We start from the raw sequence: 27,811 nt of genomic DNA, 5'->3' as shown, positions 1-27,811 counted from the left end.
CAGCTCTGCCTCCTCCCACCCGCCCTCATGGGCTGTCCACAGATCACTCCCTGCCCCGTCACTGATTTTTAGGTCTCGTCTGAGCCAATGCGCTTGCGCATTGCTCCGGCGAGATTATAGTAAGTTCAAGAGAAAAGTCTACCAAAACGGCTGCGGATCGCATACAGTTCATGTGATCTATGCGCGTGCACGCCACATAACACACCACCATTTGTCTGTGCCTCGGCATCAGACTTCAAAGGCTGCCGCTCCCCCGACCCCCCCCCCCCCCCCCGCGTGCACATCGCGCACCACCATTTGTCTGTGCCTCGGCATCAGACTTCAAAGGCTGCCGCTCTCCCCCGCCACAGCAATACCGAGAGCTTGTTTCTGGACGAAAGTGAAAGCCTACCTTGCTTGTTTACAGTAGCCTTGCTCCTCAAATGCTGTTGCTGTGTTGCCATCTCTCTGGGGACACTCAGCTTAAAAACACTTGACTTGCTAGCTGCAATGCTACATCCGCTATGCTTTGCCTCTAGACACGTTGATCCCTCGCAGACTGTGCTGACTCTGCCCCTCCTGATTCTGAAACTGACCAACGCAGTCACCACCAGTGTCTTCTCTCTGTCTCATGATGTCTGCCCTGCCACCATTTACTTCGGACCCTCACGCACCCTCTCACCCTCACGCACCCTCTCACCCTCACGCACCCTCTCACCCTCACACACCCTCACTCACACTCACCCTCACCCTCTCACCCTCACCCACACACCCCCTCACCCACCCTCACCCACACACCCCCTCACCCACCCTCACCCTCACACACCCTCACCCCCGTCACCCTCACCCACCCTCACCCACCCTCACACAACCTCACTCACTCACCCTCACTCACCCTCACCCACCCTCACAACCTCCACCCTCACACCCTCTCACCCCCCACATCACTCAGGAACACCACCACATCACTCAGGAACACCACCACATCACTCGGGGACACCACCACATCACTCGGGGACACCACCACATCACTCAGGGACACCACCACATCACTCAGGGACACCTCCACATCACTCAGGGACACCTCCACATCACTCAGGGACACCTCCACATCACTCAGGGACACCTCCACCTCACTCAGGGACACCTCCACCTCACTCAGGGACACCTCCACATCACTCGGGGACACCACCACATCACTCGGGGGCACCACCACATCACTCGGGGGCACCACCACATCACTCGGGGGCACCACCACATCACTCGGGGGCACCACCACATCACTCGGGGGCACCACCACATCACTCGGGGGCACCACCACATCACTCGGGGGTACCACCACATCATCCCTCGGGGACACCACCACATCATCCCTCGGGGACACCACCACCACATCCCTCGGGGACACCACCACCACATCCCTCGGGGACACCACCACCACATCCCTCGGGGACACCACCACCACATCCCTCGGGGACACCACCACCACATCACTCGGGGACACCACCACCACATCACTCAGCACCACAACAGCACTGTCCTTGCTTGCTACCAAAAAGCATTGCCATGGCCAATAGGACTCGCATTAGGAAAGTGTAAGCTATTGGCTTTGTGAATAACAATGCTATTAATTTATATATTTTCAAAGCCAACACATATTTAAAAAATGTGTCATTTACAATACCAATAGCTCACACTTTCCTAATGCGAGACCTATTGCATTGCAAATGCTTGTTGAGTAAGAGAACGAAAAACGCACAAGGAGGAAAGATAGAGGAAGGGAGAGACTGAAAGACCGTGATAAAGGGAGAGTAAAGCAACTGGTGAGAGTGCGACGGAGGCAGGGAGTGTCTGGTGGTGGAATAAAGAGGCATGAGGTGGAATCAAGATTTGCAGCACTGGTATTCGGGATGCCCACATTCAATAGCGCCAGCCACAGGCTTATGAGTAAAATGTTGGACCCCAACACTTATTCTTTGACAAATTAAGCATTAGAGCTCTGGTCTTCCCTCCTGCTTGGCATTACTGACCTTTGACCAGTCCTAATAGTCTTTATAGATGGGTCTGTCTGCCCTATAACTCACTGTGCCCTGTGCCTCGCTCTGCCCCAATAATACTGACCTCCGAAGCACCGGCCTGTTTTTTGCACTAGCCCTACCGCCTTTTCAAGTTACTGGCCTTGTCGATACTCTGTCACTTCTCCAATAGGCAGCTAAGGTTTGGGAAGAGTTTGAGGGTGAAGGTTTTGACAGAATTCTGTAGCCGAGCAGTCATCTTGGGCAGACGCAGTGGACATCCCGAGCTCCCTTGTGAGTTGGCCTTCTCTTTCAGATCAGATGGTTTGATGGTTTGGAAGCACTGTTTGGGGTTCTGGACATACTAAATCTGAGCCTGGACGCACCTCTAGTGGCACTTCATCCAGTTGTCTATCCAAAAGCTTGTCTTTTGTAGCTGAACCTATGTGGCAGAGTGCTGTTTCCATGGCGAGAGAGACTTTTGTCAGGGAGGACTTTAATTACCTGAAAGTCAATATCTGTTTCCAGCATGACTTTTATTTAGACTTGAATTGTACAGCCCGGGGGCCCTCGCTTGTGTCAAACGATCTGTATTTTATTACTGTTAAATCATTTTACTCCAGTTACAGATGAGATTGCATTACTCCTGAATATTTCATCGGTCACAGTCTGCCCGAAGCAGTAGCGTAGCCAGCATGTCATGGGCCCTGGTGCAAGCAAGGAAATTTGCCTTTCAGCAATAATCCGGGTTCAGTAGGCCCCTCGGCCTCTGGGCCCCGGTGCCACTGCACCTGCTGCACAAATGGAAGGAACGCCCCTGCCCCGGAAGTGTTTTTGCACTGGTCCAGGCCTGTGGCAGGAGCTTATCGCCGTTTTCTCCGCTTCCAAATGGCATTTCTTGGGGGGGGGGGGGGACGACATGGGCGGTACAGGAACAAGGGCACGACCTGCAAAGCCTGGAATGCTGGAACGACACCTCTCGGCCAGTTGGCTGCTGGCAGACGGCTCCTCGGAAAACAGCCGAAGCATTCACGAAATGTAAAGGAAGGAGAGCGAGCGCCTTCCGCCAGGAGGCATGCCTGCCAAGTATCACGCATTGGGTGTGACACTAACGCATTTCAGTGTGGTATTCCGCATTACCGCACTGAAATGCATGGTCACGCATTTTTATTCATGCCCGTCTGAAACGCTACATGGTGGTGCCCTGGCTCTGCTGCTTCCCACAGACTTGCGTTGCCAGCAGCGCTCTCCCTCAGTAAACTAATAGTTAATCTGACTCCTCAGATCTGGAGTCAGAGTGCTACAATGTTACACTCTGCCTCTCCTGCTGCCTGGCGGCATTTCATTTCCTGCCGCCGCGGCGGCGTGGCTTTCAGACCCACTGGCTCACACTCTCATCAGACCCGGGGGCTTCTGGGGCCTGCCCTCGCCAGTGGTTGCTACTGGCTGCTGGGGCACAGTGGGGGTCCCCGGGATTGGATGTGACTTTGAGCTTCGTCGTGAGGTCCTGGAAGAGCAAAGAGGAAGGGAGGTAAGGTGTTGGCAGGTCAGAGAAACGGCGGGGGATCCAAGAGTCGGCGAGTCCTCTCAGTGGTTCTCTACTACTGTCTCACAGTCTGCCCAGTAAAACCCGCGTTGGACCGGCGGGAGGCGGCCAGCATCGAGTGACTTGACTAGTCACTCACTTACTTGAGTCTTTCATGGCCGCCGGCCGCGGCGCATCATCAAAGGCGCCATCAACATCGTTGTGATGATCGCTGTGTGCGCAAAACTAGAAGTCGGGGGTGGCTACAGTTCAACTCGTGGCAGGCTGCATGCAAAGGCAGCGCTGCTCGCAGCATGATAAAGTTGTACAATGATTATTATATCAAAAAGTAACGGACCCTACCAGCGGCTCAGCTAAGACCCCAGCACAGACCGGGGCAGCCATTGGAGTTGCTGAGCCACATCATCATGCCAAGGCCGGTGTTTGCTGCTGCGGGAGTCATTAGGCAAAGTGCGGCCCGTATGAAGAATCATGTCGCAAAGTCATTAAGTACTGCCTCGTGATGTATGGCTCTGTGCTGCAAATCATTGTATTAATGGCGTGTCGCCGTGATGCTGGTCGACTTGGAGTTGGACCGCGGTCGCTGGCTGGCTGCAGTGCTGGACAAGTGGGTTAAGTGGCCTCTGTTGATGCTGCGCGAGTCCGGACCCTGCAGTCTGCAGTCGAGTTTGGGGCCTGCAGACTAATGATGAGCTGGTCGATGGTACCATGCCTCGCCCTGAGAGACTGCCACTGATGTTACTGTCTTGGGTAATGTAATTGCTATTATATTTAATTTATAATGCGCCATGAACATACCTGCTGAAAGACGGGTTTTACAATGTACCTAATTTACTCCACACAACCACCAATCAGAGGCAGCCTTTCAAACGAAAACTTGTATTCTTCGGATTGGAGGCTAAATTGCTCTCTGATAATTTGGGAATTTTGCTATCTAAAATTATTCAGAGTGGAAAGGATTCGAATTGTGGCTGATGCCGTGTTGCCGGGGCAGAGCTATAGCTTCTTGCATAATGGGTGGAATTGTTTTTGGTGCAGCGTGATTTCAGACATAACTGCTGAACTCTAAGTGTGCGGAGTCTAATTTAATTCATTACTGAAAGCTAAAATACACAATCTAAATTGCCTCTCGCACGGGTTTGAATCTATCGGAGTTAAGGGAAAGCCATAAATCTTGGATAGAAATTGCAGGCCGTGGAAAGCAGGGAGTCCCATGGCATTATCTTTATGGAAGACACAGTGTACCTTCACTGAGCCGAACTGGTTTCAGATTTCATTTGGCCAGCTCAGATCTTTCTATAACACACTGCAGGTGCAGAGCGAAATGCTCCTGCCAGTGCAGAGGATGCAACAAAGAAGGTGTACTTTGACATCACCAAACTGTCTTTTATGTAGATAGCTCAGCGGGTTAATGCTTTTGCCAGGGAGATCTTTTAGTTACTTGTGGTTCCGCCGCACAAGCTGAGGTGAGGAAGGGGGCTGTGCTTAGACATAACTTATGGGTGTAAAAGCTCCTGCTGGAGAGTTACTTGTCTAGTAGCAGTTTTGACTCACCAAAAAGTAGCGCAGAGGGTTACAATGCATTTTGCAAAGAGCAGTTTGCACCAATTACAAGATCACACAGTTTCTCGTTGCTCAAATGGCTGTAATTTCTTATATTTATGTTTTCCCCTTCTTCATTGTATGTTTTTGCCCACGAGAAAGTGTCACTCATAGTTGTTGAAATGTCACTCACGATTACACTGAAATTGTGAAAATGTCACACATAGCAATCTGAAACCTTGGCAGCTGTGAGGAGGACGCTTCCAGGGACTAAACTTGTGATGCACAAGATAGGGGGAGAAACCGAGAGAGAGGAGGAAAACACTAAACTTGAAAACAGTGTGCTGAAAACGGGCCCTTTGACTCCATTCTCTGTGCTGTGTAGCCTAGAATATATACGCTGCACACAAAATGGCCACCGCGTTTCATTTCGGAGGCAGGAAGCTTGACGTGTCCCTGGCGTCTGCCAGTTTCCACTCTTATCACGTGCACACAAGGGGTAATACTTTTCAAATTCGACTTCTTGTTATTTTAATCGAGCTGGCATAAATGGTGTTTGGATGGACTTTGTTACTTTATTAGTTCCAGCTTTATCATCATTTTAACGATTTAAAAATCAGGGTAGGTCAGGCCAAGAGTTATTTCACGTGTACCTAATGTTATTGCTTTTCTTCTCCAGTGCTTCTCCCGCTGCCTCTTTTCCGACTCCTCACCAAAGTACTGCTGAAAATATTGCTAAACTAGTACCATTTAAATTTAGAAACACATCCTTTGTTCACATACAATCTAGTAGCATCCCCTGAATGGTTTAAAGATGGATTGGTGTTCGGTGCAGTTGATACTGCAGGATCCATGCCAGAGTTTCAAGCAACACACTTTCTAAGTTAATGAGTTGCATTAGGATGCGCTAAATGCAAAGTTATCCGAGATGGCTATCCTGAAAATCTGGCATGGATGGACCATTTGTTGGAAATCCCAGCTGCATCCACTGCTTTGTTGTTGTAGGTTCAGCATGTATCCCTTAAAATGAATGCCCACATTTTATATATAATGCCTTTGCCTTTTTAGCCAACAGTACATAGATTGCCTTGACTTTCTGAGACTCACTGCTTTCTTTAGCATGTTATGTATGTACCTATCAAAAAACCGCTTTGTGAAATACTCCTGGCTAAAAAGCCAGGACTCGCTGAAAGTGGTAAATGTCAGCGAAGCATGCTCTGTTTTTCACTTTTAATATTCCAGGGCAATGACTACCATTTAGATTAATGTGTGTAAATGTATGCTCTAAAATGTGGGTTGGACTCAGCCCCTGCTGGACCTGTATTGGACACTGTCCTGGCCTTACTTCAGAAAGGTTTACTCGAGCAATTTATGCGTTACTTCCTCCCCTTCGCCCCATGCCGTCTGTGGAAACAGCTGTCGGTGTAGGCCTCAAGTGGCTCTCGGGACAGGAAGTAGTTGAAGCTTAATAGGAACTGTGCGGAAAGAGAGGCGGGGAGGGGGCCGAGTCATCAGCTGAAAGTCTGCTCTGTAATTTAGGGCGGATGTTTAGTGCGAGGAGAGTTGGCACAGGGAATTGCCAGGTCCTGTGATATTTAATTCAGGAAGTTGAATATGATTTGAGGATACAGAGGTGGGGTTGTGGGACACTTACCGAGGCTTTTTTTTTTCCTCACTCTCCTCCCCTGGTGGGATTCGATAGAAAAATAAAACTACGCTGCGCACTCTGTCCCACAACCCACATGCTTGATATGTCTTATTGCCCTACGCTTCAGCTCCTTCATTTTCAAGAACTTTATACCCCTGGTTTACCATATATGAAATAAAGATAATCACCCATTTGATTAATTAGCACCAAATTTGTCAGCCGCGTAGTCCATCGGTTCTTTGTTGCTAATTTAGAACTAATTGGGGAAGTAGGGAAGAAATTATAGGGGAAAACATGTGGGGACATGCATTAAAAATCCTCGTGTTAATGTTTTTTTCTTCTCTGCACCAGCTTTAATTAAAGATAGATGTGCACTGTCTTGCCACAAAAACAGAATCTTGGCAGAATAGGTCATTTTTGAGGTTTGATTTAAATCTCTGATATTTTTGTAGATAGTGGCGATTAAGAAAAACAAAAAATACATCCACAACTGATGGGGTTCATTTTTTGTTATGATCTACTAATCCGTCTTTTGATCAAAACTTCACTGTTTTTAAGTAACCACATATAGGTAAGCGACATTTCCAGTTCCACCACCCACCAGTTTAATGGTTTCCAGCGAGATAATGTTGGATGGAAGGGAAGAAGAGCCTAACCTTGGATGAAGGCTTATTGCAATGAAGAAGTGAATGCTACCATTAGCATTTCATTTCTCTGGGTTCTAAGGATCAAGAACTGGTGCTTATGAGCCCTAGGGCAATAGAGAACAATGTTGAGGGGTGCAAAATGCACATATTAACTTAAAGGTAATAATGTGACACACTTTCGCAATGTGTCACTCTGCATTGAGTGATTTTCCTTTTGGATGCAAAAACATAGATTCAAGTGTGTGTTCTCACATTTCATAGAACCCAAAACATAGAGTTTGGGGGCAGAAGCGGCCATGAGTAAAATCCAAGGCTGCACACATTTTCAATATTTGATCAAGATTCTGCTTAAATATCCAGAATTATTGGTTTCAGTTTTCACAGTTCATCTGGGATGTGTTTGCACTTACTTCTGACACAATGAAAGTGTGCTGATGTCCCACCTATAAATGGCGGACACGGCAGAAGTAAACCCTGCGTAGAAACAAGTTGCTGTTTTAGTATACGCAAGAGGTAACTCTTCTCTTTCTGAAGCAAACTGTCTGTCTGCTGAAGGGTAATTCCATTTTAACTCACTCAAGTTGCCATCTGGTTGTGCCTTCGATGTATGCAATGTGTCCTTATTCCATTTCACAAATTTCTAATGTTTTTTTTTAAAGCGCTATTAGAATGTCACGTCAATATGCAGGTTAAAGGCCGACTTATATGAACCTTCTTAATTTATAATTAACCTAAATCCACTCATTTTGGGTGTGGTTTACATGTTACACCAATACTGCTTATCGGTGCGGAGAACTTCAGAATTGAGTTTACAAGACTAGTTTTATTATTTGTATTATACACGCATGTATTGCAGTGCACTACATCTCGTACCTGGGGTGATGCCAGCAGACAAATTATCAATGTTGAGCTCCGGAAGGGGGTATTATCCTCCCCCCTTCTCACCTGCATCATCTTGAACTTGAGATTCCTGTTGCGCTATGTTAGTTTTGGGACCAATTGATATTTGTCCTACTTTTGAAACTGCAACTAGCCACAAGGATTAAGCTTCTCGGTCAATTGAAAGGGTATACTTGTCATTTGGGAACTTTTTGTGAGCCAGATGAGTGTGTGTTGGCCCACAGCACCTCAGGCCTTACCATGGCAAATACACAACGGAGCAGCAATCGCCCACCCATCTGTGGCTGACACCTTGTAAGGGGAAGCAGTTACCAGGTGTGGGAACTTGGTTAGAAACTCCCCAAATGAATTACTAGTGGTACTCCACATCCTTACCCACACACCCAACCTCAGTGGCACTACATCCAAGTGGTTTTCGCCCTGCCAGCTCTTACCCACAATGGTCAATTCTGAAGGGTTCCTGCCCACATTTGTCTTGATTTTCTCAGTTACTTTGGTTAATTTCCAAGCAGCTTTCAGGACGGATATGAAAACCACGCATAATCATGCAGCACTACGGGCAAAATCTTCCCCACACATCATTTCGGAAGCTTCCTGTTCCCATCAAAGGCCCTCTCATTGCCCTGCACAAAACCACATCCCCTCACCCCCAACGTAGAAACTTGACTATCTTTACATGGTGCTTTAGGCATAGAATGCCAGCATCCTGCGCTAACCCCTCAATCTACCCAGTTCTTCAAATGATTACTGTAAATATTATTCGCATTTAAATAGTAGCATCCTGCCATTAGCAGGGACTTCTAAATAAACCATGGCTAGATTTATGGATTTGATTTCTTGGGTTTTTCTGTGGTTTTAAGGCCCATAATGCAGCGTGTTGGCATCTCAAGCCATTTCCTTAGGCTTTGATGGAGTTAGAGTACTGTTTCTCTTGGCCATTCTTTAGCACATGCCTCTACATTGTCTTCCACCATGCCCACTAGATCATGCATTTTCGATTCATGCCCACACTAGTGTGGCTTTTGGTTCCTGATGAAAGTCACATGTGTCTTTTACTATGTCAACTGTAATGGAACCCAATAGCAGAAAGTAAAATTCGAAGAAGATGGCCGTGTAGTCCTGCATTGTGGGCATACGCTCGATGCCATCATGAACCATGTTGACTCTGCCTGTTGTCCACTCTTAAAAGTAACATGTTTGCAGACCCAACCACTTAATTGTGGGAGCTGCAAAACAATTGCTACAGGTAAGTAACTTGTTTGCCAACCCATTATAGATCTTCAGAGCATGGGCTTTGGCACCCACTTGTCTAGACAATGTGTTGGAATTAATCAGAAATATATCAGAAAAGATACTGGGGGGGGGGGCTCTCTTGCAACATCATTTGAGAAAAATCATTATTTTTACACACATATATATATATATATATATATATATATATATATATATATATATATCCTTTCCTCTGCTATGCTAGTGTTTAGCAATAAGGACGTTGCACTCCTCTTTTGCAGCCGTGTGACTTTTTGCTTAAAAAAGTGGAGTTAATTCAGTGCGTTAGTGATCTGTGACTTCCTTGTACACTAGATACAGCAGTAAATTTAAAAGCTTAGCCGTTGTTCGGGTAGCTTTTCCCCTGTCTAGCAAATTATATGGAGAAACCTGCATGCATCAGTTTGTAATGGAAGTTGTGCAGCTTTCTGCCCTTGGTTGTGAGGGGCTGTTGGTCTATCCTGACTGCTTGTTATTTTACGCTCTGTACTTCTGGCCTTTCACTTATTAGATCACCAGGGCTGCTATCGCAACTCCCCTTCCCAAGACGTGGCATCCTGTTCTTACGAAATGTTCTACCGTTTCCTTCACTTCCTGTGTTATTGCTCCCTAAGGCAAAGCTGTCTTCTGAAAGCAAAGGCACTCTCCTACCATTCCAACCTATTAGAAATCAGCATTGGTCTGCTTTGCTGCATTTCTCATGGCTGCTATGATCGATGAAAGTAGTTTAACAAAAGGTTGCAGTGCCCTTCAAGAAGAGACTGCCTAGAAGCACTATGTGTTTAGAGCATACATGGAAGGACCTGAAACGGGTACAGGTGTACCCGCCCACCTGTGCTGTGGGGGCAAAGCTTCATTCAATCAAGTAGAAGGGTTGTGAGCACTGAGAAGATGGGGTGAAGAGTGCATTTGGGCAGAGGGAGATTAGGAATTCTGAATCCCTAGCGCAAGGGAGACCTCTAGTATAGCCTTAGAACCTGCTGTAGCCGGCTCTACCAGCCATTAAAGGCCCGCTTCAGCGTTTCGGCGCGGGCTTTTAACAAGGGAGCGGGCCTTTAATAACCGGTAGAGCCTGCTGTGGAGGGCTCTAAGACTATTAGAACATTCCGCCCCAAGAGGGCAGAATGTTCTAATTTGTAAAACAAAGGCCTCACTTAGTCCGTGAGGGTTGAAATTCCCTCTGCCTCCATGAGGCTTTTGTTAAACATTAGAATGTTGATGCCCTGGGCTTATACCGGCCATTAGAAGCCCGGAGAACACCATTTATTTATTAATTTTATTTTTATTTTTAAAGTTTTCTGTAGCGCGAACCAGACCCAAGGTAGGATAACAGAGCACTTTACAAGGTGTACAAGGAATGAATAGCACATTTCGTATCAACAAAACATACAAAAACAACACATACAAGTAACAACAAAAACATAATAGAGTTCGATGGATAAAGGCAGAGTAGAGAACTGTTCTGAGAGAGAGGAGTCAATTCGAGATTGTGTAAGTCTCAACTTCGAGATATCAAAGGATGAAGAGTGTAGTTGAGTTTAAAGTTGAAGCTAGCTTGGTGTTTGTGCGTATTTTAAGGGAGGAATTTGCTCATCAAGAATTATTTTGCTTCCTTTTTGAAGAGGGGCGTCAAGGTGATTTTTCTGATGAATGGCGGAAGCGAGTTCCAAATTCTTGGTGCCACTCCAGAAAATACCCTGTTGGAGGTTTTAGTCTTGTTGAACTGTGTGGGTTTCAGGAGTAGATTATCTGTGCTCCTAGAATGTCTGTTTCATCCAGATAGTGTAATGTTTTGGGCTAGGAACTGCGGGTGTTGTGGTGTAACGCCTTATGAGTAATGCAAGCAATCTTTAGGTGAATACGAGCTTCATAAGGTAGCCAGTTGAGTGCCTTCAGGTGTGGTGATATGTGGTCAAATTTCCTCGATCCTGTAATGAGTCTTGCTGCGGCATTGAGACAGGCTTTTAGAGGTGTGGTAGAGATTTTGGGAAGCCCTGAGAGGGTGGAGCATCCGTACTCCAGCCTTGAAATGACTAATGACTGAACTGCAGTTTTGAGGTCCGGGATCTCGATGAATTACTTCATTTTTCTAAGATAGCTGAGGTGAAAGCTGGCATTTTTAGCCATCAAGTTAATGTGAGCTTGCATGTTAAGGTTCTTATCCAGTGTGATTCCAAGTGATATTGTGGTGTCCACCAACGTTGGCGTGCAATTCTGAGCAGTGATCATTTTGGTCCATTCCTTTATTTCTTGTAAGTTATTAGGGGGAGATTAATAAAAATTCAGTTTTTTGTGTGTTTAGCTTGAGGAAGCTGGTCGTTAGCCATTGGACGTTTTTTTCCGCGAGCTAGAATAATTAACTTTATCTCTTCAATGAAGGTGCAATATAGCACTAAACATTCCAATGTTCTAATAAGGTGTTCACTTCTATCCACATTTTACATTCTAGAGCACCCTAGTAACCTGATATGGCAGAGGGCTTCTGTGGGTTACAATCTGATGGTTGATAATGATGAGCAGAGGGAAAATCCAATGTTATCTCACTTGACTCATTAGGAAAAATCCTGTGCAAAATGACATGCATGAGGGCAGCTTCTTTAGTAAACTACAAATGGTCCAATTCTGGCCATTTTCTTTGTGCTCTACTTTGTGATCACGTGAAATCCAGTGTTCATGGGAAGCAGCCCATGTCAACATTTTTCTGGTTTTTGGACAGGAAAGTCACCCCTGATGTCTAAAGCTGAACACAGTGTTCTGTCACTAAATCCCCTGAATTGGGCCAGGGGTGCCTTTGGCTGCTGTGGCATGAATGACTGTCTACAAATAGTGAGGATCTCCACCCGTATATGCAGACCATGGTTACTGCGTGTCCATTAATGATCCATAGACTACTGAACTGTATAGACACTCACACACTACCTGGCACTCTTTCGCACTATTCTCTGGTGCATGGTTTTTCCAAGGAAGTTGTGTGCCACTGTAGATGGCCTTTGGTTCAGGGGTTTGTTTTTCCACTGTAGCCTGCATTCTGACTTACTCACTAGGGCACAACCATCTGCTGCATGGAAAGTTAAAACTGAGATATTAGGAAACATTTGTTTTGTTTAACACGTTGACCGCAGCGCGAATTCCGCTGCAGTGCTGGCATTCTAATCAGTGGGCGGGGTTCCGCCCAAGCCCACCATCACGTGTGAAAGCCGGGGGCTGTCAGCAGCACCGAAGGGGTTAACATTAGTGTTCTTTTAAACATGAACATGGGGAGTTTGTTAGAAGTAGCCCTTCACCAAGATGACTAAAAATGTAACACCTCATTGTTGCTTTTGCCCTACTTCATGGTAGGAAAAGACTTCTAAAAGCTGGACAAGTGTCAAATGCGAATCTAACACAAATATTCACTTTGACTTTCTCCCAGAGCGGTCACCTCATCGGCCTATTCTCCAAGCTGGGCTTCCTGCTAACCAAACTGTGCCTGTGGGCAGCAATGTGGACTTTGTTTGCAAAGTATACAGTGACCCTCAACCCCACATTCAGTGGCTGAAGCACGTTACTGTGAACGGAAGCAAATACGGCTCTGATGGCCTACCCTTGGTTCAAGTCCTAAAGGTAAGCTACCTGTTGTGTTTTTAATGTGATCTTTTTGTTGAATCCTCACCTATAGCCCGGCTGTGCAGTCCTAGCTCCGTTATAAAAGAACAGTCTAGAAATGATCTGAGTTTTTATAACTCAAAATCCACTGTGTTGTTGCATGGTACAAAGCATTATTTAATTCAGTTGCAATAATTTTGTGTTCGAGTAGAGAAAGTACAATGGTGTCTGAGTGAAATTCATTGAGGGAGTCCTATAAGGATTGGGTCTAAGGCTGACGCACAAGCCAATGACCTTATAGTCATCTATCCCACCCTTTAATCTTTAATAAAGGAAACACATGGGCATTCTGTATTCTGTGCGATTGCTCTTGGGTTGTGCTTGGTGGTTGAACATGCATGCCGCACTTTGTAATGTGGGGAGGGGCAGGGGATAAAATCACTTTGCTTAACTGTTTGGTATTGCATCATCCATGCTAGCCAATGTACTGTGGGGCATTTCACAGAAAAAGGTTCAGAACTGTAAGATAGTTCTGTGGTTCTGTGTTTGGTCTTCTGGAAGTTCTGGGACTCCATAGCACCAGTTCACTGTCTAATGCAAGTGCTAGACACATAAATTGCTGTTTACAGTAGTCCCTCCTCGGTGAGACCGTAGATGTGATTTTTCTTCACCTGCTGCAAGCCCGAATACAGAATAGTCGATGATGCCTTGATCATCTAGACCTCTTAAAATTCTTCATACCTAAGGTGTGAAAAGGGGAAGGATATGTTGGTTGATAATTTATCCTTACTGGAACATTTTGATTTCAGGAGCATAAAGGTATGCCTTTTATGCTTTCAGATGTTACTGAGCTCCTAGGTTTGTATTGGCTTAACTTGTGCCCAAACCGTGCTCACTAGTATGTGTCAAAGATAATCTGATATTGGTTTTGTGTCACAGCACCTTCCTGTTTATCTCCTGTTTTCTATATTCATTTTCCTTTCAATTTACAAGTTACTGCTCTATAGAAAACAGTCAACTTCTATTCCATATAGTTTATGAAGAGTGATTCTACTATGCTACAAAGGGTCGTTGTTCTGCTGCCAGCGGGAAGATGGCCTGTAATCGCCAGTCACCGGTCTACTTAAATGTCCTCATACAAATGTGTCAGGATGTATTTTAATGTGTTTATTTTCTATTGGTCTTGTCCTTGTGTAAGACTTAAGTGCATCAGTTGGGCATGATCATGCTGTACACCTAGTGCTCATACTCAAGTGGAAGATGGTCCTTGGGTGAGATCACTAGGGGACTAATGCAGCAGGTGAAAAAAAACAGACCCCTTCTATTCAGGAGGGAATGTCTTCCTCCTGTTGGTAACATTTAATTGTTTTTCAGTCTCTTTCCAACTGTGTCAATGTGACCTCCTGTATTATTGGTTTGTTTTAGCATTCGGGGATTAATAGCTCGGATGCGGAAGTGCTGACCCTGTACAATGTGACAGAGGCTGAGAGCGGCCAGTATATTTGTAAGGTTTCCAATTATATTGGCGAAGCTAACCAGTCTGCGTGGCTCACTGTCAGCAGACCCGTGGCAGAAGGTAAACCCAAGAACCTGCAGCAGACAAACCTAAGCCTGCAAATGTAGGGCAATCTGTCCCTAGTGGTGGGACAAAACGTTTGATTTCTCCCTATTTCTGCTCCGTTTCTGGTGCAAAGAGCCATGGAAAAATACTCTGAATGGGCATATGGCTCAGTTTCGACCCACGTCTCCTTTTGTCTTCCCTGTGTTTTCTCCTTCCTTTCTGTTTCACACTATTAACAAAACACCTTTATTGATCAAACCAATCCTTTATCAATATATTTTTAAGAGCATAATCTTTGATTTCAATAGGAACTCACAGTTTGCACCATAATTCTAACAGCAGTCTTGCCTTTTATTAAGCCAAGTTTTAATGACAGCCACATGGTATCTACCCTATCTTTGGCTCACTAATTTTTACACTGCTTTCTCTTATATAGTCTTTTGTTGCTCTCCTATAGCTGTAATTCCTTCCTTGTGTCGACTTTACTGTTTACGAAACTGAGCTTCCCCATTTGTACCGAGTTCATTTTTCCATGTTGCCCATCGCCAGCATGTTCAGATGGGCAGGCGATTCAGTCTGGTGAAGGGTTAACTGACGAGCAAACCTCTCCTTAGGTCGGCTTGGATCTGATGTTCTCCTAAGGTCTTTTAACAGGTCTCCAGTGGTCTTTACTTCCTCTCTCTGCTACATGATGGTCCGGCAAATGGCACTCACGAGGCAAGTTCCCACCTAGTTCCCGTGAAGGTCTCATGTCGTTTGCTTGTCCGTTTTGCTTCCATTTATCTCTTAGGCAGCTGGCGTTAACACGACAGACAAAGAAATGGAAGTCCTCCACTTGAGGAATGTCTCTTTTGAGGATGCTGGGGAGTATACGTGCTTGGCGGGTAACTCTATTGGGATCTCTCATCATTCTGCATGGTTGACGGTCATCGAAGGTATATATGGTTCTCCTTACTGTCCTTTCTTAAACTTCTGTTTTACAACGTATGCATTCCAGCCTAATGGGGAGGAGTCAGTCGAATGTAACCCATAATCTGTTTCCCTAAACAAAATTACATAAACTTCTAGTCCCAATTTCTTTGTACTTAAGTGAAGGTCTTTCAAAGGCTTCTTAATGGTTTGTTTTGGCACATAGAGGAATACCTCTTAGATCATTTGATGTTCCCATGCCACCGAGGACCGTGATTGGTTTTGTTTAGAAGCCTGCTTTTACTAAATCATAGCTTACATCAGCTCGAAAGACAAACTCCCTCATTGGTCCAAAAAATGCATACAGGTGATTATTTTAACGAGTTCATGTTATTTTCTCAGTGGCGCTCTTCGCTCCTTATGCCAATGCCAGTTGTAACCATGTGTGCTAAAGCCACCACTGATGGCTCTAAAGCTCTGGACAGACACGCTTTGCATTAAGATTACCAGGACAAATTTGTCAATTAAAAATTGGTCACTGAAAAATGAATTGCCTCTGCTGCAAAGTAAAAGTTAAAATGCAGTAAACCATCCACAGCCGCCCTGCGTCAATGATGACCACAGACATCGAAGCGCTCTGAAGTTTGCTTAAGTATGGTGTTCAGCCACGTCTGCCAAGATGTAATCGAATAAATGAAGCCATTGAACGGAGCATTTGAGATGTTTTTGGCATACTACGGACTTAAACAAAACTTTAGAAGCCGGTTTGCCCTTTAGGGCCAAGCGTGGTTATTTTACACTTCTGAAGGCCCACCTTCCTTCCACCATTCCCTCAAATTTCAATCTATGTCAGTGTCCCCATTGACATAGGGAGCTACTAGCCGTGGTTGCTTGTAGAATACAGGGGGGGGGCACCTGATTTGGCTTTGGCAAGGAGTGGAGAGTACGCTGTGGTGCAGGAGTTACTCCTGTTCATAGGCTGCTCAATTGTGTTTGTTTGTGGCGCTGCTTGGGTGTGTTCTCGTTTTGGGCACGCTCCATTGATGTGAGGAGTACCTCGCCATCAATGTGGCAATTGCTGATAACTGACACCTATGGAAAGGCTTTGGGTTTAGCCAAATCTTTCTCAGTTATCGGGCTCCACTCTCTAGTCATGCATGTTCTGTTTGGAGATTTCCATCTAAATACTTCATATTTCTTTTTTCTTTTTAGCCTGTTTTTCCTTTGAGATGCTCTTTATTTCTCAGTAGGTTGGGGGGGGGGGGGGTGGCTCATGTTGAAGTGGTATGTGGTTTTTAAGCTTGTTCACTTCATTGGTACATTGACTTTTCCTGTATTGCTGAGTTTAATGAACCTGCGTTTCATGGCATGTTGTGCATTTGAGCGTACAAACTTATCTAATGTCTACAGCTTTCCGTGATTATTTTCAAATTGAGTCAAAGTAATTTGTGTACCTTCACATGTGCATGGTTTGACTGATAAAGCAAATTTCAATTTCCAAAGCAGAAGGTTTTATTGCAGTGTATCTGAGATGAATGAATGAGCAATTTAGTATGACTTAAGCATTTACCCAGGTTCTAAAAAGAGTAAACTGGAATCGTCATAATTCTCGTAGGTTTTGTAGAATCCCACTGGAGCCTGGAAGCTGCTGATGTTTAGGGGCTCCAGATGTGTTTCCCAGCAGATGTTCACACCTTGGCTCCCTTTTTAATATTTTCCGGCCACAAGTTGCACCGGACTTCATGAAATTCTCTCCAGAATTAATGAAAATAATCCCAGTTGGGAGCTGGATATCTGCAGCTGGTCGAAGGAAATCGTAAATACTTGTTTTGTCTGAGAAGGCACAAGTTCTAATAGCAATTTTGCGCAAAAAGCGAATCTGAGGTATATATGACCCAGTTAGGGAGATAAGCTCATAAAACCAGTCTCCTGTAATGCAGTTGACTTTGTGGGCTCTTCTCAGCCATGGAAAAAATGTCTTCCTCACTCACTCCTCCTTTACAAAAGATGTTGAAGCAACTCCGGCTATGCATGAGCGAGCAGAAGTTAAAATTGTTGCCTTGTCCATCAATTTGCTTCTACTTCCTCTATATAGTAGTATTAATCTTCTTTGTGAGTTATTCCTGCTGCTGTAGGACCTAAGTTATCATAGTCCTGAAATAGTTACCTGACTTAGAATGTCGGGTGCCTTCAGGAAATGTTGATTAGTTGACCCAAGTCTGCTTTCCCTATTGCTGAAAGAGGAAGGAACCCCTAGTGATGGCTGCTGTCACCGCAGTGAGCTGAGAAGCCATCCCCCGTAATAGCAATAGAACATCTGTGCCCTACTTCTACGAGCACATTGGTGAAATAATTTCTGTATCAGTCAAAGATTTTTGCTTCCTTTCAAGATTGCAGCAGTCTTCAACTCCTAAATATTTACCCAATTTACATAACCTTAAAATAACTATCCTCAAAAGAGCCTCTTACAACATGAACCCTTATAAACTATGGGCCCTATTGCTGACCTCCCTTTCGATGTTAAAATCCTCTTCACGGTAGCCTGCATGGTGTACTACTTCATCATAGTTGCCTAGTGGTCAAAAGCAATTCCTCAAAAAGGTCACCTCGATAGTCCTCATCTCAGTTTGACGTAAACTCCTGTTGGACTCTGATGGGTAATTGTTGACATTCATATCCTCTCAAACAGTCTTGAGTGTCTGATGGTCCCTCTATGACTCTGTTCCACCTGGCCCATTTTTATTAGGTCTCAAGAATGATGAGACATTTCCTCAAAAGGTTCATGTACTTCCTGCTTGCAAAATCACATGGGCAAAACTAAACACTTGAAGGTCTCTGATCGCCTTAAAAGTGCTCCTGTGCTTAAATCTATATGATTCCCTGAACCAAATCTCTTGCTGCAAGCTCTGTAGGGGCAACCTGAGCCATGAAAGTTATGGATCATAAAGAGTGCTAAGAATTTCTGCTTCTGGAACTCTATTTGAAATTCATATCTATTCCCAAGTCTTTCCTGCTTTCCTTATGGAATAACACGATTTTTAAAGAGCCCATCAGATCCTTGTTTTGCCATTTGCAAGTGCTGTATATAAAAGATGTAACGATTAACCAATTTAATAGTACTTTTAGTAGTGTCAAACAAACCAATGCCTGATAAGGTGACCAAAACATTGTATGTTACTGGTTTGTTGTCAACTTATTGACTCTTGGGGCTCTTCCTGTTGATTGATTACTGACGGAGGCAGGGACTCCGACACATATGGAATTGGGGGTTATTTTTCCCTTCCCCGCCTTTTTCCACCGAGCCTCAAACTTCATTTCCCCTACCATTCTAGAATTACCAGCTGGTACATATACTGCAAAATTCCAAAACCAAAACATATATTTCCGGGCAAAGTAGAAATAAAATGCAGCCTAGCAATTTGTGAGGTTTTGCCTTAATCTGTTTTTTCCTTTTCCGAGAAGGGCAGCCATTTAACTGATTAGAGGATGGCGCTTCGGAGCTACAATTCAGGGCCCCCTCAGGGCTTCCACTCTCGACTTAATTTTTTCCAGCCTTTATTATTACAGTGAATTCCTCTTGCACGAGCCTGCCAGTGAGAGGACAAGATGTTCCTCTGAGCAGGCTGCTCTAATATCCGCAGCGCATTCAGCAGGAGCTGCCTACTGGGAGCTGCAAGAGAGGTCTCTGAACACAAAAACTCTTTGAAGTGGGCCTCAGTTGTCCACTCGTATGGAAAACTTGGATTACAGATGCAGAAATGTCCTTGGTGTTGTGAATATCATCAAAGTATGTCGGCGAGTGACTTGGTATAAAGCTTGCCAGGAAGCAGCGCACCCATAAATTGCTATTGCGGGCTTAGTGGTTGTATCTGCTGATGTGGCAACTCTTCGCTTCTTGCGGTCACTCTAGGCAGGCTCGCTCCATCCGGATAATGGTCACCACTATGTTGCTTCCAGCCGGCACACAGAAGCCATCTTCATGGGTCGGTGTCCTAAAGAAGGTTCGACAGATGACTAAGAGTTCACACCAGCAGACGCAGACTTTGTGAATAAGTCTGGCTATGGTACTATGTTTCTATCCAGCCTCTTTCCATTGAGAAAAGTCCTGTTTAGGTTAATCTCCACCCTATTTAAATGCATATGAAATAGTTTGGGGTCTTGGATTCCTTTAATGCTAAATCTGCAGTCACTGTGTACATTTTCAGACCCAATTGGACTCAAGCCAGGTTAACCCATGGGCAAGTTCTCCTGCTCTTCAAGAGCTATAGGGATGTTGATCACTTCAGCCTGAGCTACTTCTCCAACTCTATACTACTTTTCTAAACATATTGTCTTAATCCCAGGATTACTCGTATACCGTCTCTGGAAACGACACTACATTTGTTTTTCATGGCAATATTTTTTTGATTCCAGGTAATTTTCTAATGAATGGTCATTGTTAAAATCCATAATATGTTCTCCGATTAGGACCCATTCCTTAAACTTCGACCGTTCATTGAGTACTCCAGGAAACAGAAATTATTGCAGGAAACTCCTATTTTGGTTTTCCTTTTCGACAAGCTTGTCAAATGTCCCTCATGGTTCATCCCATTCAGCATTTCTAGTACACTGTAGTAAACTTCAGCTTTGCACTGTAATACAATATTATACCAATATGTTGAGTGCTGGAAGTGGAACCGCCTGCTTTATTTGTGTCGTGATAGAGTGGATCCTGTGTGTGGGAGGGGTTAGAATGTCCGTATGAAGAGCTGTGGCTTAATGACTTACAAACCTTAAAGTTGTTTTTACTCTGAATCGGACAAGTGTTGTACTCATCTGATTGCATAGTGCTCCTTGTTTGGATTCGTGCTGCTATGGGCATGGAATGGGATGCCTGGTTCCGGGGTGTATACCTGTTGGTCATTCTGTCCGAGGTGATCATGTGAAGTATTTGTATGTTTACTGTCTTGTTCTCGCCTACGCAGCCATTTCAGAGAACCCCGTGATTATGACCTCCCCACTCTATCTGGAGATCATCATTTACTGCACGGGAGCGTTCCTCATATCGTGCATGTTGGTTACGGTCATCATCTACAAGATGAAAAGCACTACCAAGAAAACGGACTTTAACAGCCAGCCCACCGTGCACAAGCTGGCTAAGAGCTTCCCCTTGCAGAGACAGGTAACAGAAAGTATATAGGGGGTTTCCAAACTTATTTTTCCTTGGGAAGAAACTATAGAGGATGGACTGCACAAGAGTGTGAGGGGTGGTAGATGTGTTGGGTATGGGGACCAGAGTCATACAGAAATTCTCTCTTGATGCTGTAGTAGACCGGTACTGAGTGCGATAATACTTGATTAACTAAGAGGGATATTTTTGGTTCCCTCACGGAGTATCTTCCAAGTGCATATTGAATTGTTTTGCCAAAAGAACAGGAGGGTTTAAACTAACTTCCCAGAATATCTTTGATTTCTTCATATTTGTCACATTCAGTTATGAAGAATGATGGATATCCGGTTGGCAGCAACACCACCGTATCAATGGTCAGGACCATACTTATCTCACCCAAAGTTGTACCATGTAGTTCATACAACAACCTTCCACTAATTCTACAAGTCTTCCTGTAATTGCCCCCTGGCAGCTGTAAGTGATACAGTTGTGTGCTGTGCATATACTAGATAACTTACGATAAAATAAGTGGACATTAATTATTTACCCGAGGCAACTTTTCTTGATTTCCTCTTGGGCGTCTTAACACCAAGAAAATGTGATAACTAAATACTGTCATAGGGATTACCACCAAAGATTATAGTGCTCATGGACTGCAGTAAGCGGTGTCTATCAATGGTTACTGTGAAATCCGAGCTCGATTTTGACACCCTGTTCCTATACATAATGACAGTGGCTAGTAAACTGTACATTTAGACTTAGTACTCGATTTGTAAAGAAAAACCCAAACAAAGGTGCCTATGGGATTAATTGTAGACCAGCAGCTATTGACAAAATCAAGACAAGTGTCTCAGTAAAATGCTGGTATCACTGAACTGAATCAAAAACCTCAAATAGACACACAAATGAGTTAGCACTATTTGCGTAGTAATGGCTGTATGTTAGGAATGGTTGTAAGTTGGTAAACTCCATAAAAGTTGTATTATCTGAGGTGAGTGGGGCATGCAACTTTTTGTAAATTTATTTTTGCTAATCATTGCCTTATCATTTTCTCTGCTTTGTTACCATTAAAATAAGTATGGATTAAGTGTGTACAGTATCTTTTAAAATTTCAAAGCTAAAACAAGTCGCTGTATTAAGGATGTGTTCCAGTTCTGCCCCTGTCCCAGCCTTTCCTAGGAAGGTATTTTGCACCACAATCCTCTCCGGCTTTTACTACCTTTCATTAGTGAGAGTTGGTTTTAACTCTTAACTTCCTTTCTTTCAATCACATTGAAGAAGCGATTAAGGGGGGTTTTGAAGGTATCATCCTAGTGTTGTCTGCTGTCAGTTTTGAGCATTACTGCCTGGCATCAATTCCTGTCATAATTGCACAGGATTATTTGGAGCAGAAGTTTCTCCATTCCCTGTAGCCTTTGCGTTGGTACATTTGTAAACTGTCACCACATGTGAAAATAGGGGAGATGTGAGAACGGGGACACTTTGTGAAGTAGCATAGAGGACGATGACTCTTTAACTGAACTCTCGCGAGTGTATCCTGTGTGTGTGGCCGCGTGTGTGTTTTCCTTGAAACATGTTATAGTCGGAATTTAAAATCTTCAAAACAACTGAAGTAGGCTATTTAATTCTAGTGACACAATTTAAGCATATACTTAGACTTTACAATCTTCGGGATGCAAACCCTTATTCTGAAGAAATTGGACCATATCACCCTGACTACCAAGAAGTATCATTGGTACCAAGTGTGTCAGAGAATAAAGTTTGGACTACTTTAGTACTTTTTTAAAGCACATTGTGGGTCCAGTCAAAAGTACTCACAGAACACCGCACCGCCTACTTTCCAGCCCCAGGGCAGACCAAGCAAATCCGATCACACAAACCAGATTCAAGCATAAGACTCGTGGAGATCAGACCGTTTGTATCTTTGCTGCTCATTTGTGCTATATAGAAAGGCCAGATCTTAGAAACCAACCTAATCTCTCCGCATTCAATATAAATTGTAAAGCAAACCTATTGGAAAACACCCATGGGACAAAGCCCCATTTGGTACAGTTAATGTTCCTCAGAAGTCTAGCGCTGAAGAGAAACCGTTGATCTCTCCTCCTCATTGAGCGACATCTGCAGACTCAGACCCTGGGGGGAAGTCTGATGTGATGGATCCAGTATCATTTATGAGTCCTACAAAGTGACATTTTGTAGCCATATAGTCCCCTTTAAGACATGTGTTGTGTGTCAGCAGATCTGTGTGCTGACAGTGGAGCTAAGGGTTTTTATTGACATGTAATGCCTGTGGGGGCATATGTGGGCATACAGAAGAGATTTGAATGGCTTCGATTTCTCTGTGAGGGCATCTGTTGAGTGTCGCTGAAAATACACATTTAATTTGAAACCGATCTGTGAGAATATCTATTCCAGAATGAAACCCCTTTTCTTCAGCTGTAGCCAAGGCCACATAAATACTGTGCTTCTGCAGCCACTGTGTTTTTTGCCTACTTATGATTTCCTCACTTGCCACATAACCCACCATCTGCTGAGTAATCTACATATTTCAACAAAATCAATTGTTTCTAGCTCAGACTGGTCAAATGTTTCTAATAAACGTTCAGCTGCGTCATTGTTAGCGAGTTAGCTGATCACCTTTGAGTAGTTGATTGCGATTTTTGGATACTGAACAGGTACTAAAGAGGTGAAAAAGCTTTCCAGGTAGTGTCAGTGGCACCAGTGGATGGTGTAGGAAGGGTGTCTGCCTGCAGCTTGAATAAACCTTTCCAGTATTCATTGTGATTCATGCAGGTTAAACATGACGATTCCTTCTTTGTCATGAAAATAGTTTTCTTTATTCATGCAAGCTCATCTAACACTACCAACGCTATGCCACATCACCAGTTACTTGGACCAAGGCTGAGAAGATTCTTGAGGATTGCTTTGTGGAAACAAAATAAACCTAAATCTGAAGACCAGTTTTAAAACTATTTGCGATGCGCCGAATGAAAAGGGAACATCTTTCATTACAAGATGAGTGAACATATAGCTATTTTACTTCTCAGTGAAACATTAAATGTTTCATACAAACTGTTTCACTCTGGAGGTGGGCCAAGAGGGCAAACTAAGGTGTCTTTCTGTGGAAGAAAAATCATTGTTTGCCGGTGCATAACATCTCTTATTGTACCTGCTAAATTGTTATATATCTTATTTCTTAAGAAAACTTATATTTGTAGTATTATTTGGGATCTCTTCTCCATCGTCTATTAAAATATCAAAAACTTATCATGCTCTATAATGGCATATATTATGGATTCCCTTGACACGTACTTTACTGAAGCCTGCTGCTCAGTATGATCCTTCACTGCTGCATTATTCTAAAGGACTTGCTGATAATTTGTCCCATTTAACCAGTCTGGACCAAACGTTCTGCTGAAGGTCAAAGGGAGGCCAAGATGTAATAAGAGTGCCATAAAAGTAAAATTTTCTATGGAGCATATATTTATGTATGAACTGATATTCTCATCTCGGTCCCCACAAAAATTCAAACTGATATCTTGTTAAAGTTCTGCACACTATCCTCTGAGACACTAGTGGTTACATTATGTACAGCTGTTAAAAAGACATTTCCTGTAGGACTTTGAAAAAAGGGATAAAGACTGGGTTTAACTAAGATTACACCTCATGGAATCATTTGATTTGAAGGACCAGTCGCATACCTTACCTTATAGACCGCTTACTCCAGGTAAAATTATTATTGAATAATGGGAAGCAGAATCTTTAATTCAGAAATCCACAAACATATTATTTAGCACCTCATTAGATGCACAAGAGCACCAATGTTGTGCTGAAGGCTCACACACACCTCTCTGATCTCACTCCTCCTCAGCCCTCCATTTTTCCAAATTCATATCTTGTGCAGAATCTATTCTTCCCATCAAGCTGTGTTTCTTGTGTGTTCCAGCAGTCAGCTACTTCCACGTAAACCACCACTTGATCTCGTTATCAGGGGCCCACATTTTATCTCGGTCAGTGGGCTATACCTGCTTCCCCATCCCTTCCCGAAAACGTAAACCACTCCCAAGACTCAGATGTTGTGCATTTGTTCGCCATCTAGTGGTTGGTTCCAGAAGTATTTATCTTTACAGAGTTTTTTTTCCCATAAGCCTACAATGCCCCAGTAGGTGACCTGTTTTAGAATCATTTTTTTCACTAACATGTTTTCTCCGGTGTGTGGCAAGTTTTATAATCAATCAATCAGGATTCCTATATAGAACTACTCACCTGTGAGACCCCTGAGGGTCTCCAGGTGCATTTCCAAAATCATCCTCTGCCGCCTCAACAAGCTTTTTGGAACCACATGTCGGATGCTGTGGTCTTGCAGTATCTGAAGGTGTGTTGGGAATAAAAGGGTGATAGGTACTCGGGGAGCTATTCATGTTCAGGGCCGGCTTTAGGGCAGTGCAACTGGTGTAGCCGCACTGGCCGCTGACCTGTGAAGGAGGCACTGTGTTTAGCAATAGCTTATGATTGGAGAAATGAGGAGCACTTTTGCACAGTGGTAGTGAGAGAAAAACCGAGGAGACAGTCATGAGGTGCGGCGGCGCCAAAAATGGTTGTCACACCGGGCACCACCAGCGCTAAAGCCGGACCTGTTCACGCTCCACAGGTGTTGCATAGAAAAGGCACACTTTGTGATGTTATCCGCTTTTAAGACTGCCCGCTTAGGTCAGTAAAGCCTGAACACCAATGTTTCCATTCATCAGTATTCCAAGATCTTTCGTCATGGTTATGTGGGTAAAGCAATGCTTTGATCTTGGAAGGAAACGACTTGCTCGAGTTTTATTTTCAGCTTTTCTTCCATCTGTACATTCCTCATTTTTTGGGCTTTGTGATAATGGTACATATTTCCTTGAAAATTCAGCGGCCCAATTCTAAACTGTCTTAACCACCACCATCCTCATTTAGACATAGGCTGTAGTCTAGATTTCAGGTCTGATGTTAAATCTTCCATGCTCCCTACAGTTGTGTGCATGTAAGGGCAGTTACACTGTTCAATTATGCAGATAATGCATTTGAATGCTTTGCATTTCAGGTAATTCTTTCTTTGGATAAAAGCCATGTTCTCATTTCAAACTTTCATCCATCTGTCTCTTCACAGAGCCGCCAATACACGCTTTTGGAGCTTAAGTCAGCCCCTCTTTTATCTTAGTCCACTGATGTGGAGAAGTCCCTACTAAGAGGCCTGCATGGCTTACTACCCTTGCCTCCTTAAGAGGGGTGTTCAACTACAAAGCATTGTGATCCACATCTGATCGCCATTTCATCGAAAAGTTGAAGACTCCTCTATTTGGAAACTGCTGCTATTTTACGATGAGAATTAGTCATATTTTTGTCTCATGTTTTTATGACCAACACGAAATAAAGGAAACTGTCTCAGCCCAAATCGCAATCGTAATGCTTAGCATTGTCCTATACCATCCCGCAGTTTCTTCACTTCTTTGTACTTTTTTTTGTTAATAACTCATTGCCAAATCGGTCAAATCTATATTAGCTTATAAGTAAAAATGTGTGTTTTTCACGACTAGGTTGATAATTAGGGGCAACAGTTCAACATATGCCTGGTTGTGAAAGTGGGGTATTGGAAAACGTAAATTTATTTTCATGTTTTTATTTTTTTTGCTTCTCTGCTTCCTGATAAGTGGAAACTGGTATGACTATATGTATCCTTTCACTACTAAAATGTCAGGGATAACTCCGCCACATCCTCGGCACTCTGCTGTGCATCGCCATACCCGCATGCCACTTGTACCTCTCCTGGTGGAGGCAAACCTGTGATGTGTGCACCAGGGCATTCCCTCACACCCACCACTATGTTGGCAACAAAATCTCTTCTGCATCTATTCAAGGCCAGTTAATCACATCTGCAAGAATGAAGGTGTTACAGTGTTTTTGTCCACACCGTATTTCCTGGGTGGTGCCCCTTGGGATGGGTAAAGAAGACCTGCCCCACGCAAGGGTTCCTGCTTCAGAATCGTGACCGGTCCACAGTCCTTAAGTAGACCTTGAGCTGAAGCACGAGGAATGCTCAAGCAGCACGCATCCCCCAGGACATGACTTGTCCCCCTACCTTCCTCACCATTCACTTACAGCTGCCAAGTGGGCAATCGATCAGCGTAAATAGCCGATGAAACTATAACACATACACCTAAAAGGAAAATGCTGTGTTGGGGGGGGGGGGGGGGGGGGGTGGTCACGCATAGGCCACCCTTCTTTTTAAATTTTTTTTTTTACTGAGTTTTATATAGGGCAAATTTGACCCGGTATCCAAGCGCTTTACATAGCACCAGTTGCGTTACATGAGGACACATTCATTTTTGGTAGGCACGGGGAGATTAAGTGATTTGTCCAGAATCACAGGATGTTCAGCGTCCTTGCCGAGACTTGAACCTGGTTCCCCAGATTCGAGGTTGACCGGCCTAGCTGTTAAGCCAACTCCTCTCCCCTCTCTTATAGCCTGACCTCACCCTTCCTTCTCCCTCGCACTGAATCCATGTATCCCTTTTCATGTCCCCATGAGACAGATCAATACGATGCACAACTAGACCTGAAGAGTGTATTCATTTTTTTTTTTTTTGCTATCTATGAAGTATTACTTTTCTGGGTGGAATCCGCCTTTTGTTGCCTCGCCACTAGTCACTCTCTTTCAGCACTCTAGAGCCCCCTTTTGGTGGGTGAGAACATAAGGCTTGCTCCTTAGTTTCCACCCCCTACCCAGAGTTAAACAACTCACTCACCCTCATCAATCAGTAAAAAAACACAAAGGGTAATGTAGCGGGTTGTTGGACTCAGGACACACGGCCAAATTCCACTGTATTCCTCCCACCTGCGCACGTGCCTTTCAGGTCCATTATATGCTAGATCATCGGGTATCCGAAACGTTATTAATTCCTGGTGATTTTAATATTTCTCCAATAGTGCATTGTCATAGTGGGGGCCTGTGGTCTGGGGCGAATCTGGCTTCAAGACCTGTGAGAGAGACCCCGTTCAATCCCCAAGAAGGATCGGGCGATACT

General features: G+C 44.2%; 1 protein-coding gene across 2 annotated transcripts in view; it reads left to right on the top strand.

Moving 5' to 3' along the window:
• Positions 1-27,811, top strand: part of FGFR1 (fibroblast growth factor receptor 1) — a 164,524-nt gene that overhangs the window by 108,813 nt on the left and 27,900 nt on the right. Inside the window, exons 7-9 of one of the 2 annotated variants that reach the window (XM_078666317.1) lie at positions 12,962-13,152; positions 15,486-15,630; positions 20,569-20,765. In XM_078666317.1, coding sequence (XP_078522443.1) covers positions 12,962-13,152; positions 15,486-15,630; positions 20,569-20,765 — 533 coding nt within the window. Of the gene's footprint in view, positions 1-12,961; positions 13,153-14,559; positions 14,711-15,485; positions 15,631-20,568; positions 20,766-27,811 lie in introns of both variants that reach the window. The other variant, XM_078666318.1, reaches the window with a different exon arrangement.

Source organism: Lissotriton helveticus, chromosome 11 (assembly GCF_964261635.1).
Source record: "Lissotriton helveticus chromosome 11, aLisHel1.1, whole genome shotgun sequence".
Classification (NCBI taxonomy): domain Eukaryota; kingdom Metazoa; phylum Chordata; class Amphibia; order Caudata; family Salamandridae; genus Lissotriton; species Lissotriton helveticus.
The sequence above is the reverse complement of the archived record's forward strand: the minus strand, read 5'-3'. Positions and strand labels throughout refer to the sequence as shown.